Genomic DNA, 17,424 nt, shown 5'->3' on the forward strand with positions numbered 1-17,424 from the left:
CTTTTGTCGATCTTGGCTTTTGTTTCCCTGTACTTTTGATTCCCAACATTGTTGAGTGCAACAACCCTTGTAGATTACCTTTGTGTCTATTGAATTTCATCCAAAAGGCTACCAAAAAGTGTCCGTCCTATTCAATATTCCTATCAGATTCAGAAACAAGACCTGCAAACACAAAATCACTTTCAGCAACAGCACTCCTGTGATTGATCTCAGTGATGCACATGAATGTGATTCAACTCTTAATTAGAGTTCAGAAAATTCTCAAGGCTAATCAGGGGTTTGGATTCTTTCAGGTTAACACCAATTGGTCTCTCTCTTATTTTGGTCAAACAATGAACTTTTTTTAAAGCTCAATAAAGTGGTTAGTTACAGATAATTAATGAAACAGTTACTTGAATTTTTAAGAATTTTTTCAACTGCCAGCTATGTAGTAGTGAGTACAAGAAGAAGTATAAATGCGTGTTTTTAAATTACTAGCAGTACAAATTATGCAACTGAAAAGGTTCATTTATGGTGGGACAGCTTGAGATACCTATGACATTATCCTTGGAAGCGGTGACAGCAATTTTGGCCTAAATTCCCCACTTGATATCGGCAGGGTATGGTTGGTAGGAAATTCTAATTGATCTTTGTTCTCAGAGTATGTTTGGCATGTTCTGTTGCAGTAATTACTAATTAAGAAGTTAGCATCAAGGGCTAAGATTATGTTGCAGTAATTAAGATTAAGAAGTTTGAATCAAGGATTTTGAGAAGATAATATTGAAGGGCTCGTGAGTTAAGCATTAAGTGTTAGATAAGTTTTTTTTATAATAAGTAAAAAATAAGAAAATAAAATAAATTAAGCTTTCTGCATAAGCAAAAATTAATTTACATACTTAATTTTTATAGAAACTCTTTTCATTCAATTTCTTCAAAAGTTAACATATATAAGTTGATTGTAACATACGAAGAAATTCAATATGTTTATCTTATTCTGTTTTATCAATACTTAACAGAAAAATTTATGTAAGCACATCCTTAACTGACATATGCTTAAGTGAAGGCCCACGGATGGTTTTTATATTTAACTAAATGAGTATTTTGACCATGACTTATGATTATGACAAAGAACCAAGTACTAATCACTATCTGCCAGCCCTGAACCAAGTTTGATTCATCCGAAGCTAATAATCGTTTTACTTTAAGGTTGTTATATACAGGCTACATGTCTTCAAGGATGCAGAGGGGACTGATTTGTGGGGAACATTGGTCATCAGTTGCAGGTAGATTTTTGCTATTTATATAGTGTCTTAGTCAAGTTATATGATTCTGATATACTTAATTGACGATTATATTTTAAAACCAAACCTCTGAATTCATTTGTGTCCCAACTTTATTTAATCTGCCAATCGGGACAAAGACTGGTTCCATCTAGCACTAAAGTAGACAGAGGATTTTTTTTTTTTTTGGTTTTTGATTGTTGTGTTGTGGCAAATCATTAGCAATGGAAAGCTAAAGAGTACTGAGCACCGAGTTGTGACAAAATCAGCTAATGCTCATAATTTCATCATATGAACAAATATGTGATAAAGTATTAAGAACCCAGTTGCATAATTATGTAGGCTATTGCAATTGCAAAATCTGCAAGTAATTAACAATTGCCACAATATTGAAACCAATGGTTAAGCAAAATACTTAAATTGGTTTTATATATTTTTTCTGCAAAAAGACGTCAGTGATGATTGTACAGAGTATTCACCACAAGGGACAAGGGAGAAATGAAGATGCAGATCGTCACGCTGCTACGTTTTCATGCATTTTTTTTTTAATTAGACTTGACTTATTACTATATGATAACCTTAGAAAAAGGTTTGAGTTGACATCCACAGAAATTAAACTAATGCAGATCTATAAGGCAGTAGGTTGTTTCAACCTAAAACGATGATGTAAGATGATGGCTATTGGAAATTCTATTGAAGTTCAATGTTTCACCTTAATTAGAATTCTATAAACCACGTGATGAAATTAATCTAATATTTTCACGTCTCAATCCCACCCTTAAATTAATACATATTCTTCTCACAAGAGCTTCCACTATAAAATTGAACTTGGGATTAGTTTAGGGAAACAAGTGGCTAGGGTTGTACAAATGGATATTTTTCTATATCCAAATTTCTATTATATATTGCTAATAATGATTCCATTAGCATTAGCACAAATTTGATATGCACGGTTCTTCTCACCATACCATCTGTCCTATTAGAACTAGGGCATAAAAAGGTTAACTTTCTTTATGAATAATCCAAAATTCCAAAAAAAATAAAATTGCATAGATGACAGGCCTTTAGCAGTGACTGATCACTATGTGATCCACATACGTTGAACTCTACAACCAATCTCCATCATGGGGTATCTTAAAGGTTAATTTTTCTCATCCATTGAATGTAATCAACCTGAGGTAAATTTCTACAAATGGCCAAGACTACATACATTGTTTTCTCAATATAAAAGGCCAAGACAAGTTAAAGATTCATTCATAAGTGTGACAAAAATGGAGGATTTAAAGGAAAAGGTCAATGAAGGGGAACCAACGCAAATTAAGTATAGAGGAGTACGTAGGAGACCATGGGGAAAATTTGCTGCAGAAATTAGAGATTCAGCTAGACATGGTGCTCGTGTGTGGCTCGGGACATTTAACACTGCTGAGGAGGCCGCAAGAGCTTATGATCGTGCTGCCTTTGAGATGAGAGGTGCTACGGCCATTCTCAACTTCCCAGATGAACACCCTCCTTGCAATGTGACTTCTCTTAGCAAGAAGTCCTCATCATCTAACACTGAGATTGGTAAACAAGTTGTGGTATTTGAGTGCTTGGATGACAAATTGTTAGAGGAACTCCTTGATTGTGATGGGGAAAACCATCAATGAAAACTTGGATTATTAGGAAGATAAGGTTCAACTTTTTAATCCTAAATTGGTATGTAGTGCTTGTGTACAATTAAATACAGTAAAGTTGCTTAGTGGTTATACAATTTTTATTCATGAATTACATGTATTTTTTTTAGGACTGTAAAATTTGAGTATTTTCACCTTGCGCTATTGTGAGAGGAAAAAACAGAGTTTAGTAATGTATGTTGAATGCAAGATGGAACTTGTAAGTTGTAACTGTATGTATCCTATTCCTAGATACCTGAGCATAGCTACAAGGTAAGGATCTTATTCCATTTGCATTACAAAACACAATAGGTCCCAATCAACCATTACCTAAGTAGGCCAACTAGCTAGGCTACAAAGTGCCTCTTTATTCTAAAACTAACTAGGTACCCGCGTACGGGTTATTCCGACTTTAAGGCATGTTCAAAATACATTTATTATAAAATTAAATATTTTTATTGAGATAAATATCATTAACTAATTAATTTCTAAAAAATGACAGAAAGAGTTATGTAAATAAAAATTTATTAGCTATATTAACTAATTATAGCAAAGTCCATTAGTTGTAATAAGTACTTAAAAATTTCGATCAAATTTCCAATAAAAATTTATAATGATATTATATGTCATAAGTATATTAAAAATAATAATATAAAATTAATTTAATTTAAAAATAAATATTTCAATTTATAGTAAAATTATATATTTTAAAGATATAATAAAAAATTATTTCAATTTTCATTTTGGATAGTTATATTTTAGATTTAACAATCATTGTATAATTCAAACAGGATTGTCTCCCATGAATAATATTTAAGGTCTTTATCATAAAAAAATTAAAACTATTTTATGATTTCTAAGTAAACATAATTTTATAAGATAACAAAGTGAAAAAAATATTGTTGGATTTTTTTATATGGAGTTGTATAAAATACTCGTAGAAAGAGCATTGTCACTAATAATGATTCTCCCATAATGGTGTTAAGCATAATTATTTCCCGTGATACTTGCAATCTATATCATACAAAAATAAAACTAATCTAATTTATAATATTATTGAACAAGCGATCTAAAACTATTTTGTAATCGAAATATATTTAATAAATTAGTTTTAATATATTTACTATATATATTTATGTAAAAAGTTAACATTATTTTATAATCATTAATCAACTAAATTTTCGTATATGAAGTAATTAAACATACAAGCCAAAATATTATTATGTAATAAATTAATTAATTATATTTAAATTCTTTTTTAGTATAAAATTTTTTAACCTCGTAATATGAATATTATTCAACTAAATTTTTTTATGAAATTGTTTAAAATTATTTATACAACTACTAAATAAAAATGATTTTATAGAATTTCAAAGTAAATAAAAATATTGTGTGGAACCTTTTTGTATATAATTGTGTTAAATATTCAAAGAAAAAACTTTATAGAGCATGATTGTCTCTTGTAAATGATAGTTGTAGCGCATACCATAAAAAAATTATTTTAATTTATAATATTATTGAGTACTTGGTATGCATTTGTGTGAAACACTCAAAAAGAAAATTTTGTCATCCATATTGATTTCAAGAATGATTATCTCCCATAAATAATATTTGTTGTATCTATCATAAAAAACTAAAACTAATTTAATTTATGACATTATTGATAAATTAATTTAAATTATTTTATAATAAAATATATTTAATATATTAATTTTAAATATATTTAATATGTTAATTTTAAATATATTCAAAATATTATTTTTAATATATTTACATTATACATATTAACTAATTAGTTATAAATTATTTTTTAATATAAAAATATTTATCCTATAATATAAAAATTAATCAAAAAAATTTATTGGTTAAATTATTCAAATTTAGTTTATACCATTTTTAAATAAAAATTATTTTCCCTTAAAAAAGGTAAAAATGATTTTGTAGAATTTTAATGTAAAAATAATTTAAGTTAATTGAATTGTAATTAGTTTTAATAAGTAATAAGTAACTATATAAATTTATAACTCAGTTAATATAACAATAACATGCTTTTATATAATATTGAACATAATTTTATATGTAACTTTTTTGTTAACTTTATAGTATTTTTTTAGTGTAACATGTACTATCTTATAAATATCAACATGATTCCTATAAATGATAAACAATAAAATGATTTGATCAATTCAAATAGTTTAAAATTTTACTATTTTAATTTAAATATGAAGATAAGTTAAAAATATATTGATAACATGGTTTCATCATTTAAAACAATGTCATTTGATAGTAAAAGAGTAATATAATTAAAGATGTTGTTGAATCAGTAAAAATATATTTAACCAATCATGATTCATATTATTTCAAAAATAATATATATATATATATATATATATATATATATTAATATAATTAGTTTTAATAATTTTTTAATTGAATTAATTTTAATAAAAGGCACAAAATTAATATAATATAAATAAATGACACAATTAACTAAGTTCAATTAAATCAGGAAAAATAATATAATCATTTTTAATATAATATAAATTATTTTTTCATAAATAAAAGACATAAAAAGTAGTATATATATAAAACAAAAAAGAGTACTTATTAAAAAATATTATGTGTAAGTAAAAAAAATTGAAAAGGAAAAGAAAGGAAAAAAAGAAAGAAAGAGAAAGAAAAGAGAAAAGAGAAAAGGTAAAAGTTAAAAAGGAAGAGAGAAATTTGAGAGGATAAAGATTTCACCAAAAATAACACTTGTTATAGAAGAGATTTAATTTTCTCAAGATATATTAATTTGCTAGTACTATGTATTATTTTTCTAGCCCTTCTCTTTACCAAAATCACCTTTAAAATAATTGAAAGTGGTTATTTTTTTCTTTTCAGTTAATTACTTTTTTTATAATTAATTAATATGTGTTATTCTTTTTTTTTTTCAATCCATATATAAAAGAGAGAATACATTTTCTTAACATTTACTATAAAATAAGTAAGGATATTTTAGTAAAAAAATAATTCATACAAAAGATAATTTGAAAAATGTTATATAAAAAAGATAAAGAATATTGACAAAAAATTATATTTGGGGAAGAAGGGAGTATGTTTTTATGTAAAAAATAACATTATTATATAAATATTTATATACAAAATTTCAGTACATGAAGTTATTAAACATAAATTAAAATATTATTTTGTAATAAATATATTAATTAATTGAATTCAAATTAATATTTAGTTAAGAAATTTTAACTTTTTAGTATAAGTATTATTCTCGTAAAAATAAAAATAAAAAAATAAAAAGACCTAGAGATAAAAAGAAAAAAGAAAAATATATATATAAAAAAAAGACTAACAGACGGCAAAAAGAAGGAGAAGAAAAATATAGAAAAGGAAAAAAGAAAAAAAAGAAGAAGGAAACCGGAGGTGAGAGTGGGAGAACACAACACGTGGATGGAGGGTAAAATTTTCTCAGGATATGTAGACTCCAACATAAAAAAATAACTCGCACCACCTGCTTATACATCACCTCGTAACACTAATGACCCCTGTAAATAGTGCTAACCTCACCCACCCATTTTCAAGAAGAGTAATAATATTTACATTAAATTATTTATTTGGTATTTATAGTTTTACAATTCTTATTTTTTAGTTTCTATAGTTTTAAAAGTGATTTTTTTAGTTTTATATTTTAATTCTTTTTTAGTTCCTACAGTTTGAACGTGATTTTTTTAATCCTTGTAATTTACATTTTAATTTTATTTTAGTCCCTATAGTTTGAAAAGTGATCTTTTTAGTCCCTATATTTTATATTTTAATTTTCTTTTAGTCTTTGTCATCAAAATAATATTATCAATTATAATTAACTATAAAAATATTAGTAAGTAATTCGTAACTAATTTATTGTAAGATAATTTGTAATAAAAAAATAGTTGATAATTTATAACTAATTTGTAGTTAAATATTTTTATATTTTTTTTTAGTATGGACTAAAAGATAATTAAAATACAAATTATAGGGACTAAAAAGATCACTTTCAAACTATAGGGATTAAAAGAGAATTAAAATACAAACTATAAGAATTAAAAAGAATACTTTTAAACTATAGAAACTAAAAGAGTATTAAAATATAAACTATAAAAAATAAAAAAATCACTTTAAAACTATAGAAACTAAAAAAATAACAATCTTAAAATTATACGACCAATTGACTAATTTAATATAATTTTTATATATACTAATAGTCATTTAACTTTTAAGGTTATGATATTGTAATTAAAAAAAGTTTCAATTCATATAAATTTAGACAAAAATATTCTTAATTTTCAAATTATACTTGTGATAAATTATCCTACTATCTATAAATAACAAATATATTATACCAAGTACCAACCCATTTTTATGATTGACGTATGTTTTCAATACTTCATCCTCTTAATTATATTTAAAGATATTATTGTTTTTTGAAAGAAAAAAAACAAAAAGCTAAAAAACATATCAAAATCTTTCCTTCTCCCTCCAAGATATACATAAAATATTTCCATATAAGAGCTAAAATTGACACTAATACATTAATAAAATTGGACGGAAAGAGAACATATATTAATTTTTTTAAATTAGACATTTTAAAAATAGAGGGATCAAATTGAATAATAATTGACAAAATAATTTATAGGTATTTGTAATCTTTAACTAAGTGTTTAATTCATCTTAAAATTGTTTTAGATCAAATTAAAACAATATACTTTTTTAAAAATACCGTATTTCTTTTATCATCAGTTTTTGATTGGTAAATCCTATTCTTAGCAATTCGGGGACCAGTTGGGTTTTTAAAGTTAATGGAGTAATTCATTGGTTGGGATCAATTCCACTTATCTAATATTTAAATCCAACCAATTAAAATTGGTTTAGACTTATCTAATATCTAAACCGAATCAATTAAGATTGGTTTAGATTTTTTTTAACTGTTTGTTTCCTTTTTCAACTTTTATACTAGAAAATGTGGGATTAAGATTGATAATGAATCAAATTAACTTGAATATAATTTTAGACTTGATTTAATAATAGATTCAGTAGACTTGGTTAATGAATCAAATAAATTAAATTTGATCATTAAAAATTGATCTCGATAAATATACGTTTAACTTGGATTATGTATAGGTCGATTCAATTGGTTTATAAACTTGTTCAATATATATTTATATTAATCTCTCCCTATATATATGTGTTAAATAATATATTTTATATACTAAATGCATAAAATTCACTTTTTAATTAATTTCATATTATTTTTATTTTTTTATGTAATAAATAAATAAAATATTTAAAATAATTATAATTTAAAATCAAATCAAGCTAACAAGTTGAACTCAACAGTTTGAAAGCCTGAATGGATTAAGTTTGAACTAAAAAAAATGTTCATATTAAATTGACCTTCAAGCCGGACTTATTCTTATATGAGAGTTAAGTCAAACTGTTCACTCAACTCATTTCCAATCTTATTGTTTATCATAAGAAGGGTTGAGGTGCTTCGACGAAAGAAGGAAACTTGAACAATGACACATCATTGCATGCAACAAAATCTTGAAAAAACCCTACCCATGTCCTGCATGCAAAGATTCTCATGGCAATCATTCACACTGGACTGACAATTCTACGTGAAGAGCGAAGGGCGGCGCGGTTCACCTATTCGTCCAACCTTGGTCTACCATTGAATCAATTACTTCAATTCTTTGAAATTGCGTTATTTGACTCACGTGTGAAAAGCACTTTTATACTACTAAACCTACGAGCATTTAATGAGAACCAGGTCCAATCATTTATTTATGTCAATTACATCATCTTGTTATAATTAAAAATCAAAGACATCCTCCTTGTCCACTATTCTTGACCAAACACTTGTTTAATTAACTCCCTCCCATTTTGAACATCGTTATTTTATAAGCCATTTGTTAATTTACCTCCCAAATCCTACACGCTTTCTCTTTTCATCGGATATATAAAGTTCAAAGCACTCAAATATTCTACGTAGAAAGCGCAGTTAAACATACACACAAAGAAGTTATTATACTTACATATTTTTCATCTTTGAATGGATTTTAATTCATCTCTATTTTCATACCAAAGTTTAGAATCCCATCTCAATTCATGGGAAGAGTTGTTTTCGCTCAATAACATTCCCTTGAATGCAACGAATCGTCCTTGGACTCCGAATCTTCATCCTCCAATGAAGGAATAACTGAGTCACAAGAAATCACCTCCAATATTACATGTGAAGGCCACGTTGAAGAAAAATATTCACCACCACCGCCACTAGATGGTACTTTAAATCCAATATTAGCACCAGCATCATCTAAGCGAGAGAAGAGGCCCTATAGAGGAGTAGAAGAAGGCCATGGGGAAAATTCGTTGCAGAAAAAAGAGACCCCACAAGAAATGGTGTTCGAGTATGGACTGGAGCATTTGACACTGCTGAAGCAGCTGCTTTGGCTTATGACCAAGCAGCTTTCTTGACAAGGGGTGTTTTGGCTACCCTTAACTTTTCAGTGCAAGTGGTGATGGAGTCCCTTCAAAACATGGGTTTCAAGGCATCGAAAAATGACCTCTCACCCTTGTTGGCACTCAAGAGGATGCACGTGATGAGAACGAAATCTAGGGCTAACAGGAGTGGTAGTAAAAAGGTTAAAAGGGCTTGCAGCAACGGGAAATTGGACACTACTACTCAAAATGTGTTGGTGTTGGAGGGTTTAGGTCCTAATTAAATACCTAGAGCAACTTTTGAGCTTCACTTGCCCTTGTTCTTGGTGCTGAAATTGTGGGACCGGCTCCAGGAGAAGTTTACAACAACAAGGCCTTTATTCGTTTAAATTCATTCACAGCTTGTGTTTATTCTCAAGTTGTCTCCTTAATTAATTCATTTATTTTCTTCTCCTCACGCTGTACAAATTTTGAACAAAATAATAAGAATATAGCAAGGTTGACATTTTTCCTTAGTTCTTACACTTACCTTTTTTAACCGCTCTTTAGGCATATACTACCTTTTTCCTATTTATGACTCAAATTAGAAGTAGTGTTTATTTTTTTATAAGATTCAATCTATAATATTTTTTATATTAATTAATTTTAGATTAAAATATCTTTAATTAAAATAAGAGAGATTGTATTGATAAGCATTTAGAATAAGAAAAAAACATTAATGATAATGATAGTTTTAAAAAATATGTAAATTTAATTAGAAAAAATTTATTGCTATCAATTAAATTAGTTATTTTTTTAATTTTAATGAATTAAAAAATTAAATCTTATAAATAAAAACAAAAATATAATTTACGTCATAGACTTAGGCAGGAACGGAGGTAGTATGAGACCCATACCTATTCTTGTCGTCCAAGAACTACTAGGATAGAGTGGGTTATCGTCTGGTTACATGCATGATACGTCAATAATTAAGCTGTACATGTTATTGTAATGTTATCCCTTAAAGTTGTTATTAGACAACAAAAGACAAATAAAATTTACAAAAAATAAATTAAATAAATAAATTTTTTAAAGTACTAAAATTCAAACTTTCCTATTTTGTAGTAACCAAAAGTTATTTAAGCCAAATGTTATTTAACAAGTTTTTTTTAGAAATAATTAATCATAAATTGTCATAAAAGTTTTCGATAGCGGTTTTGTAAGAAATATTGCTAACAAAGTATCAATTTGCATGTCTAACATCACTGGTTATTTAATTCGCTAACGTTTTTCCTTTAAAATCACTAAGGTCTCTTTTGGTGACAATGAGTGTTACAGAAAGTGACGGTAACTAATTAAGCCAGCAAATTTGTACGGAAAAGAGTAAAATATACTTGGAATATCATCAAAAGAGTGATGTAACAAAAGTTAGCACAAACGGTATGATACTTAGATTCTTTAATTAAGTTTGATTCTCAACTAGAATATGAAATGACAACGGGAGATATTATTTTATTTAAAAAATGGGTCAATCTAATGGGAGGTGTAATTTGAGCTTCAAGTGATAACTAAATGTATCACTTTATTTTAAAATGAACCAAATTGATGGGAGGGAGATTACATCACTAAATTAAAGAAAGAAAAAAAAAAGAGGGATTCAAAATTTTTGATAAATTTTATCTCCAACAAATTAATTTGATGAATTTTTTTCATAACTTTGAAGAAACTGACAAATTTTATGTCCTAATTCTTTAATTTTTGACAAATTTATCTTCAATAAATTAATTTGACACATTTATTCTTAATTTTTAAGAAACTTATGAATTTTACTCCTTGTTAATTTACTCCTAACATAATTATACTTTTTACTCTAAATTTTTTTATTTGGTAAATTTTGCTTCCAACTTTTTTTTTTTTGTCAAATTTTAGCCCCAACTTTATATTTTTTAACAAATTTTACACAACTTTTGTGTTAAATAATAAATAAAAGATGGAAGGTAAAATTTACAAATTTCTTAAAAGTTTAAGATAAAATATATTAAATTAATTTGTTGAAGATAAAATTCGTCAAAAATTAAAAAGTTAAGAATAAAAAGTACAATTAAACCAAGAATAAAATATACATGGAATATGTGCATCAAGATGTTTAACTGATCACAGGATCAACTATGGAGTATAAAATATATGGTTAATTTTGTCTAACAATTGTATTTAAATGTAAATGAACATAATTATATATAATTATGAATATATAGTGATTACTCATATCATGAGGTTATTAAAATATTTAATAGTAATATTTAACTTTGTTTCATAAATAATTAATAGTGCCATGAGGTTATTGAAAGACCATTAACGGTGGGTTATTGACCGTCACACGTGTTTATTTATGTGTATAAATATAGTTAGTTTTATCTTGCAAGTAATTAATATAGTAAATAAATGTTTTTATGGAATTAGAAGGTTGATTTGATGATAAAACAAGAAAGAATGAAAAAAAATATTATGGGTTCCAATCATTTCATGAAAAAACTAATAATTAACATAATCTAATTTAATAGTCTCATTTTTAAAAAATTGTCCTTTATTAAAATTTGATATCAAAAATAAAAAAAGTCATATAATCTCAATTAAATAAATAATATTTTGGTGATAACATCATTAAACATGAGTTAACTGAGATTTTTTTATATTTTACTACACCCATATAAGTTTTTTTTACAATTTTTTATATGTAGTTGATTGCGTCATGAAATTATTGAAACATTTAATGGTGGTTAATTTTACTTCTCAATTAGTTAACAATGTCCCAAAATTATTGAAATATCTAATAGTAGTTAACTAAGCTTATAATTAAGTAGTTATTTGCGGTGGAAATTTGTTATAGTAATTGAAAATAAATATATTATGTTTATAATTAAAAAAATTGTGTAGAAGTAAAAGTATAATTGTTTGTATAATTGAAATGCAGTATGAAATGAAGAAAAATAAAAGAATAAGAGTATGGAGAAGAAATATAGATTTAAAAAGTTTGGAATTTGGAGAAGAAATATAGAAGAAGAGAATATAATAAAGTAAATTGATCAAAAGAAAATAAATGTTAAAAAAAATAAACTACGTCAAAATATGAGTTTGAACATATACATTGGTCCTAGAATGATAGTCCTTTCTCGTGAGCGTGATGATATAAATGAAACTTGTGCAAATATTCTTCCAAGAAAAAAATGACTATCAACATGTCTATTTATAGTTTTTTTGACTCGGCGGTCAAATTATAAGATTTATACATGTGTAAAACTTATTCAAATAGATTATTTAAGATGTTGACAACTATCTTCATTTCCTTAGTTGAAAAAATCATTGATAATTGTTTTCTTTGTTTCTTCTGTCAAAAAATCATTGATAATTGTCTTTATTTCTTTTATTGGAAGACCATTGATAACTATCTTCAAATGCACAATCAAAGTCATGTGTCTTTGATAAATTTTCATTTGTGTCTTCAAATGATTTGCTTTCAAAAACTCTTTTCACAAATCAAAATCACAAAACACTTAAAAACTTTTTAAATGTTTCATCAGACAAATCTCTATATAACTTTCATATTTTGATTGTCCATTGAAATGAGCATTACATTTTTTATAAGCTTCTTTTTCTTTATTAACTTTTAAATTTTGATTGTCCATCAAAATGAGCATTACATCTCAAACAAACTTCTTTTCGATTGTTCAATCGAAAAGAACATTACACCTCTAATAAATAATAGTCTTTCAAAATTGGTAATCAAATCTCCATTCACTCATGCATTCAAATGACTTCCAAATCTTATTACATTATATATGCAATTAATTCTTATGTCAATACTTAATCATAATATCAACTAACAGAAATTTGTTTTCGATTCAATCAAAATATACTCATATTCGAACCACCAGTTGAAATCAAAGTTTTCACAACAAATTGAATTAGTCATTTTTAAACATGACATAAAATACTTATATTTATAAAATTTTACTCACAATCCCAACAGTAATTAATATTAACTACATTGATTTTTTTAGAAGGTATATTAACTACATTGACAATTTATTCTTAATCAGTTGTTAAATAAAATTAATTATATTTACACGCAAAATTACTGTATATTCGAGTAGATACTAGGTAGACACTTTTCAAATGTCCTATAATATTCCGTGCGTATATTCTCAAGGAATAGTCGCTGCCTGTTATAACAAGTTGCATACTTTGGGCCGGGCTCAAGTGCTGAATCAATTGATCTCGTGTGCATTATGTTGAAACTAATTCCGTTTTGCAGCTGATCGATGAAGCTAGTTGGGTGGTACTGGATAATTGGGGTACATGTATCTGCCTGTTGATATTGGACGTTTATACTTGCATCTTCTTTGATGCACTTATGCTGATTTTTATACTTACAACTACGGGGTGTTTAAAACCGAACCAACCAAAATGAAAAATTGCAAACCACAAAAAAAAAGACTGAAATCCAAACCAAACTGCGAGTTTTCGGATTAGTTTGATTTTTTTTATAGAAACCAAACGGTTTGGTTCGGTTTAGATTTCTAGCTGAAAATTCAAACCAAACCGCATATTTACATATTATATATTTTTTTAATTTTTATTTTAGTACTTGTGACATTACCCATTAAGTGTGGATTGCGTTTCAGTTTCACTTATTTTTGTATTGCGTTTCATTTATACACTACTGATTACACAATTCACGTTTCACTTATCATTACCCTAAAAATTTATTGTAGGGGAGATTTGCAAAAATTTGTTTGATTAGTATGTGAAGGTGTTTGTATGACATGATTTGTCGTTTTAGTCAGAGTTATTTTAGGAAACATGAATAGATTTGGATTTGGATGACACATCTCTTTTACATTTTCAATTCAAAGATAATATTACTTGTACTGATTGAGTATTAAAAGAAATATTAATTTTTTGAGTGTTTTAATTTCTGCAAAATGAAGAATGAAGCCTTGGATTGTTTGACATGCAATTATTGGAGACTAAGGATGAAGAATTGGAAGATTGGAATCATTATTCATATGTTTTACTTGAATTATTGTTGTAAAATTTTTTTATAAATTATTTGGATTTATTGACTATTTTATGTTTTTATGTTTTACTTGAATTATTGTTGTAGCAGATTTTTATAAGTTATTTGAATTATTTAACTGTTTTATGTTTTTATATTTTATTTTCTTAAGAAATATTTAGACCTACGTCAGGTTAATTTTTATTATGATTATAAATAAGATTTTATAATTTAAAAAAAATCCAAAAAAACCCATCCACACTGCATAAATTGGTTTGGTTTAGTTTGAATTTTATTTTTAAAAAAATTCAAACCTACCACATGTTAATTTATTGTTTAGTTTGAACATAATTTTGAAAAAAAAACTGCCTAAATCGCACTATGAACACACCCCTAGTTATGACAAGAAGTATTCGTTTGAAGGGAAATTTGTTGGTCTTTGGCTCCTAACAATAGCTGTATCGGGATACGCAGTGGATGATGATACTGCTTTTGTAATTTAACTTTCATTCACTCCTTGTGCTGTCTTTATCAAGGCTAAGATATATATTTTTATTTTTTTAACATGAATATATTAGTAAATTATATTATCTATATTCTCTAATTATAATTTATTAACGTATTTATATTAAAAAAATAAAAATATGTATGCCAACAAAATCATATATTTAATATTTGTTGATTAAAATAATCCTATAGTCATTTTTCACTTTGGAATTCAACCATCTCCTTTTCAAATCTTTCCAACGTTGTTCGATTCCTCTTACATATTCAACTTCAAAAACAAGTTCTATGAAATCAGCAACAAGATAACGTTATATATATAAAGACAGAGGGACCCGAAAATATTGTAATAAGAAAATTGTCGTCGGAACGACGTTTCTAGAAGGTGAACCGGTGAGGCCATAAATCATACATAGTAGTGATGATGAGCATAGAAGATGATCTTATTATTTCACAGCAATATACTAATCAAAGCAACTAACCAATATGAGTTCCCCTTTCTTTCAGCATGCAGATTGGGGCATGTTGAAGGAGCCTAATTCGGATATTTTGTTTGAATCATTTTCAAGCAAAGGAGTTGATCATGACCCTTTCCATGATTGTCTTTCCTTTGATATGATTGATAACTCAAGGGATCCACAGGAAGAAAGTCATCATCAAGTGATTGAAGAAGCTATGAAAACAAAGAAGAAGTCTTATATTGGGGTAAGAAGAAGGCCATGGGGAAGATTTGCAGCGGAGATCAGAGACACAACAAGGAAGGGTATAAGGGTTTGGCTTGGAACGTTTGATAGTGCTGAGGAAGCTGCATTGGCTTATGACCAGGCTGCATTTTCCATGAGAGGCTCTAGTGCAGTGCTGAATTTTCCGGTCAAAAGGGTCAAAGAGTCTTTACAAGAGATGAACTATTCTGGTTGCAGCCGAGGGTGCTCTCCTGCATTAGAACTCAAAGAGAGGCACAACATAAGAAGAAAATTGTCGTCATCATCAAAGGCTAAGACAAGTAAAAGGAAACAGGACTTGGAGGAATCCAGTGTTGTGGTGCTGGAGGACTTAGGAGCTGATTATCTGGAGGCACTTCTTAGCACATCGGCGGATCAAAGTGCAACAAGCTCTACCTGCTAAATAAACAGAAATTCTATGGTATCTTAATCTTAAAAAATTACAGGATTTTAATCCTGTTATTTGGAAACTCTTTTCTTTTGTATCTTTTTCTTCTTATTCGTCAAAATCAATAACAAGTATCAGACATTTACAATCGCTTAATCAACTGAGTTAAACTTTCTTGATCTTTTGTCTCTTTTCTTTTCCAAGACATATATACAAATTTATTTAACTTTACCTAAGAAATATACAACTATATTAAAAACCTTTAGATTTCTCAGAATGTCTTAGCAACTTTTTTTTTTATCAACAAAGTAAACATATATATAAAAGGTTACAAGATAGCCCAACCCATATACATAAAACAAAATTATAGGGTTTTAATGCAAAAGAAAGGACCATTTCTAAAAAGAAAAAGTATAACCCTTGACCTTGGCGCATAGTTGTGACCAAGATCTAAATTTTACAAAGTTCATCATATACATAGCATTTAATTTACCTCCTCACCATTGAAGATAATGTGGTTTCTGTTCTTCCATATAGACTACATGGCTGCAAACCACTAAGCATTTTTCGCTTTTTTCCCTGTCACAGTAACATAACGGTGTTGCAGAAAATGATTCCTAATATCATTGAGCAACTCTCAAATAAATTCGTTCTTGTGAGATTTACCCTTCTTATGTTGAATCTTCTCTCATGCTTCCTATTCCTCTTTTCTTTGTTTTCTTTACAACACCATTTCATGGCCTTTGATCCCTTTAAAGTTCATTTTGCAAATACCTTTAAAGGGAAAACCCAAGGTACAAATGGAAAGGCTTTCAAAATTGATCGTTTATATACTGTGGAGTTTCAAAAATTTAAAGATAATTGTCTGTTTTGTGAGTCCTAGAGAATTAATCTCTTAAACTCATGCACTCAAAGGCCTAGCGAAATGGAGTACTCCAACAAGGCATTTCGGTGTATCATCTACCCTCCTAGGACCTAGGCTTGATATATTTTATAGAGTAATGAGTCCGGATATCACAAACACCTATTTGATATTCTTGTTTTCTTTTTATCTTTCTTTTCTATTTTACATTACCTATCATACCTAGAATTTCTCTTCTTTTTTTTTTTTGTTTCTTTCTCAAGGTGTTAGAATTAGCATGTATATGTATCTTTATCCATTTTATAAAGAGCAAAGATTACCTATTCAATAGCCAACAGTTAGAAATGGTAAAAGAAATTAATTCTCATTAACAATATGGTAAATACTAATAGTAAACCACTTTGATTGTTTTATATAGCAGAACGAATGGTACTTAAATGGCACTATTCAAACAACTATAATAAAACCATCTTACAGAAGTTTCACCCCGATAAAGAGATATTTGGAATTTATAAAGGAAAAAAATGA

General features: G+C 27.2%; 2 protein-coding genes and 1 pseudogene across 2 annotated transcripts; all 3 read left to right on the forward strand.

Moving 5' to 3' along the window:
- Window positions 1–2,432: 2,432 nt before the first annotated feature.
- On the forward strand, window positions 2,433–3,147 carry LOC114398016 (ethylene-responsive transcription factor ERF095-like). Its single transcript, XM_028360124.1, has one exon. The coding sequence runs from the start codon at window positions 2,531–2,533 to the stop codon at window positions 2,903–2,905; it is 375 nt and encodes a 124-aa protein (XP_028215925.1). The 5' UTR covers window positions 2,433–2,530; the 3' UTR covers window positions 2,906–3,147.
- Window positions 3,148–8,951: 5,804 nt separating this feature from the next.
- LOC114399609 lies at window positions 8,952–9,890 on the forward strand (annotated as a pseudogene).
- A 5,445-nt stretch (window positions 9,891–15,335) lies between these two features.
- On the forward strand, window positions 15,336–16,189 carry LOC114399610 (ethylene-responsive transcription factor 1B-like). The gene has a single exon (XM_028361815.1). It carries the CDS (start codon window positions 15,411–15,413, stop codon window positions 16,047–16,049), a length of 639 nt encoding a protein of 212 aa, XP_028217616.1. The 5' UTR covers window positions 15,336–15,410; the 3' UTR covers window positions 16,050–16,189.
- The last annotated feature ends 1,235 nt before the right edge of the window (window positions 16,190–17,424 follow it).

Source organism: Glycine soja, chromosome 19 (assembly GCF_004193775.1).
Source record: "Glycine soja cultivar W05 chromosome 19, ASM419377v2, whole genome shotgun sequence".
Taxonomy (NCBI): domain Eukaryota; kingdom Viridiplantae; phylum Streptophyta; class Magnoliopsida; order Fabales; family Fabaceae; genus Glycine; species Glycine soja.

Bases quoted from the DNA above. Each gene is read 5' to 3' on its own strand.
- LOC114398016 (XM_028360124.1), top strand. From the start codon at position 2,531: ATGGAGGATTTAAAGGAAAAGGTCAATGAAGGGGAACCAACGCAAATT.
- LOC114399610 (XM_028361815.1), top strand. From the start codon at position 15,411: ATGAGTTCCCCTTTCTTTCAGCATGCAGATTGGGGCATGTTGAAGGAG.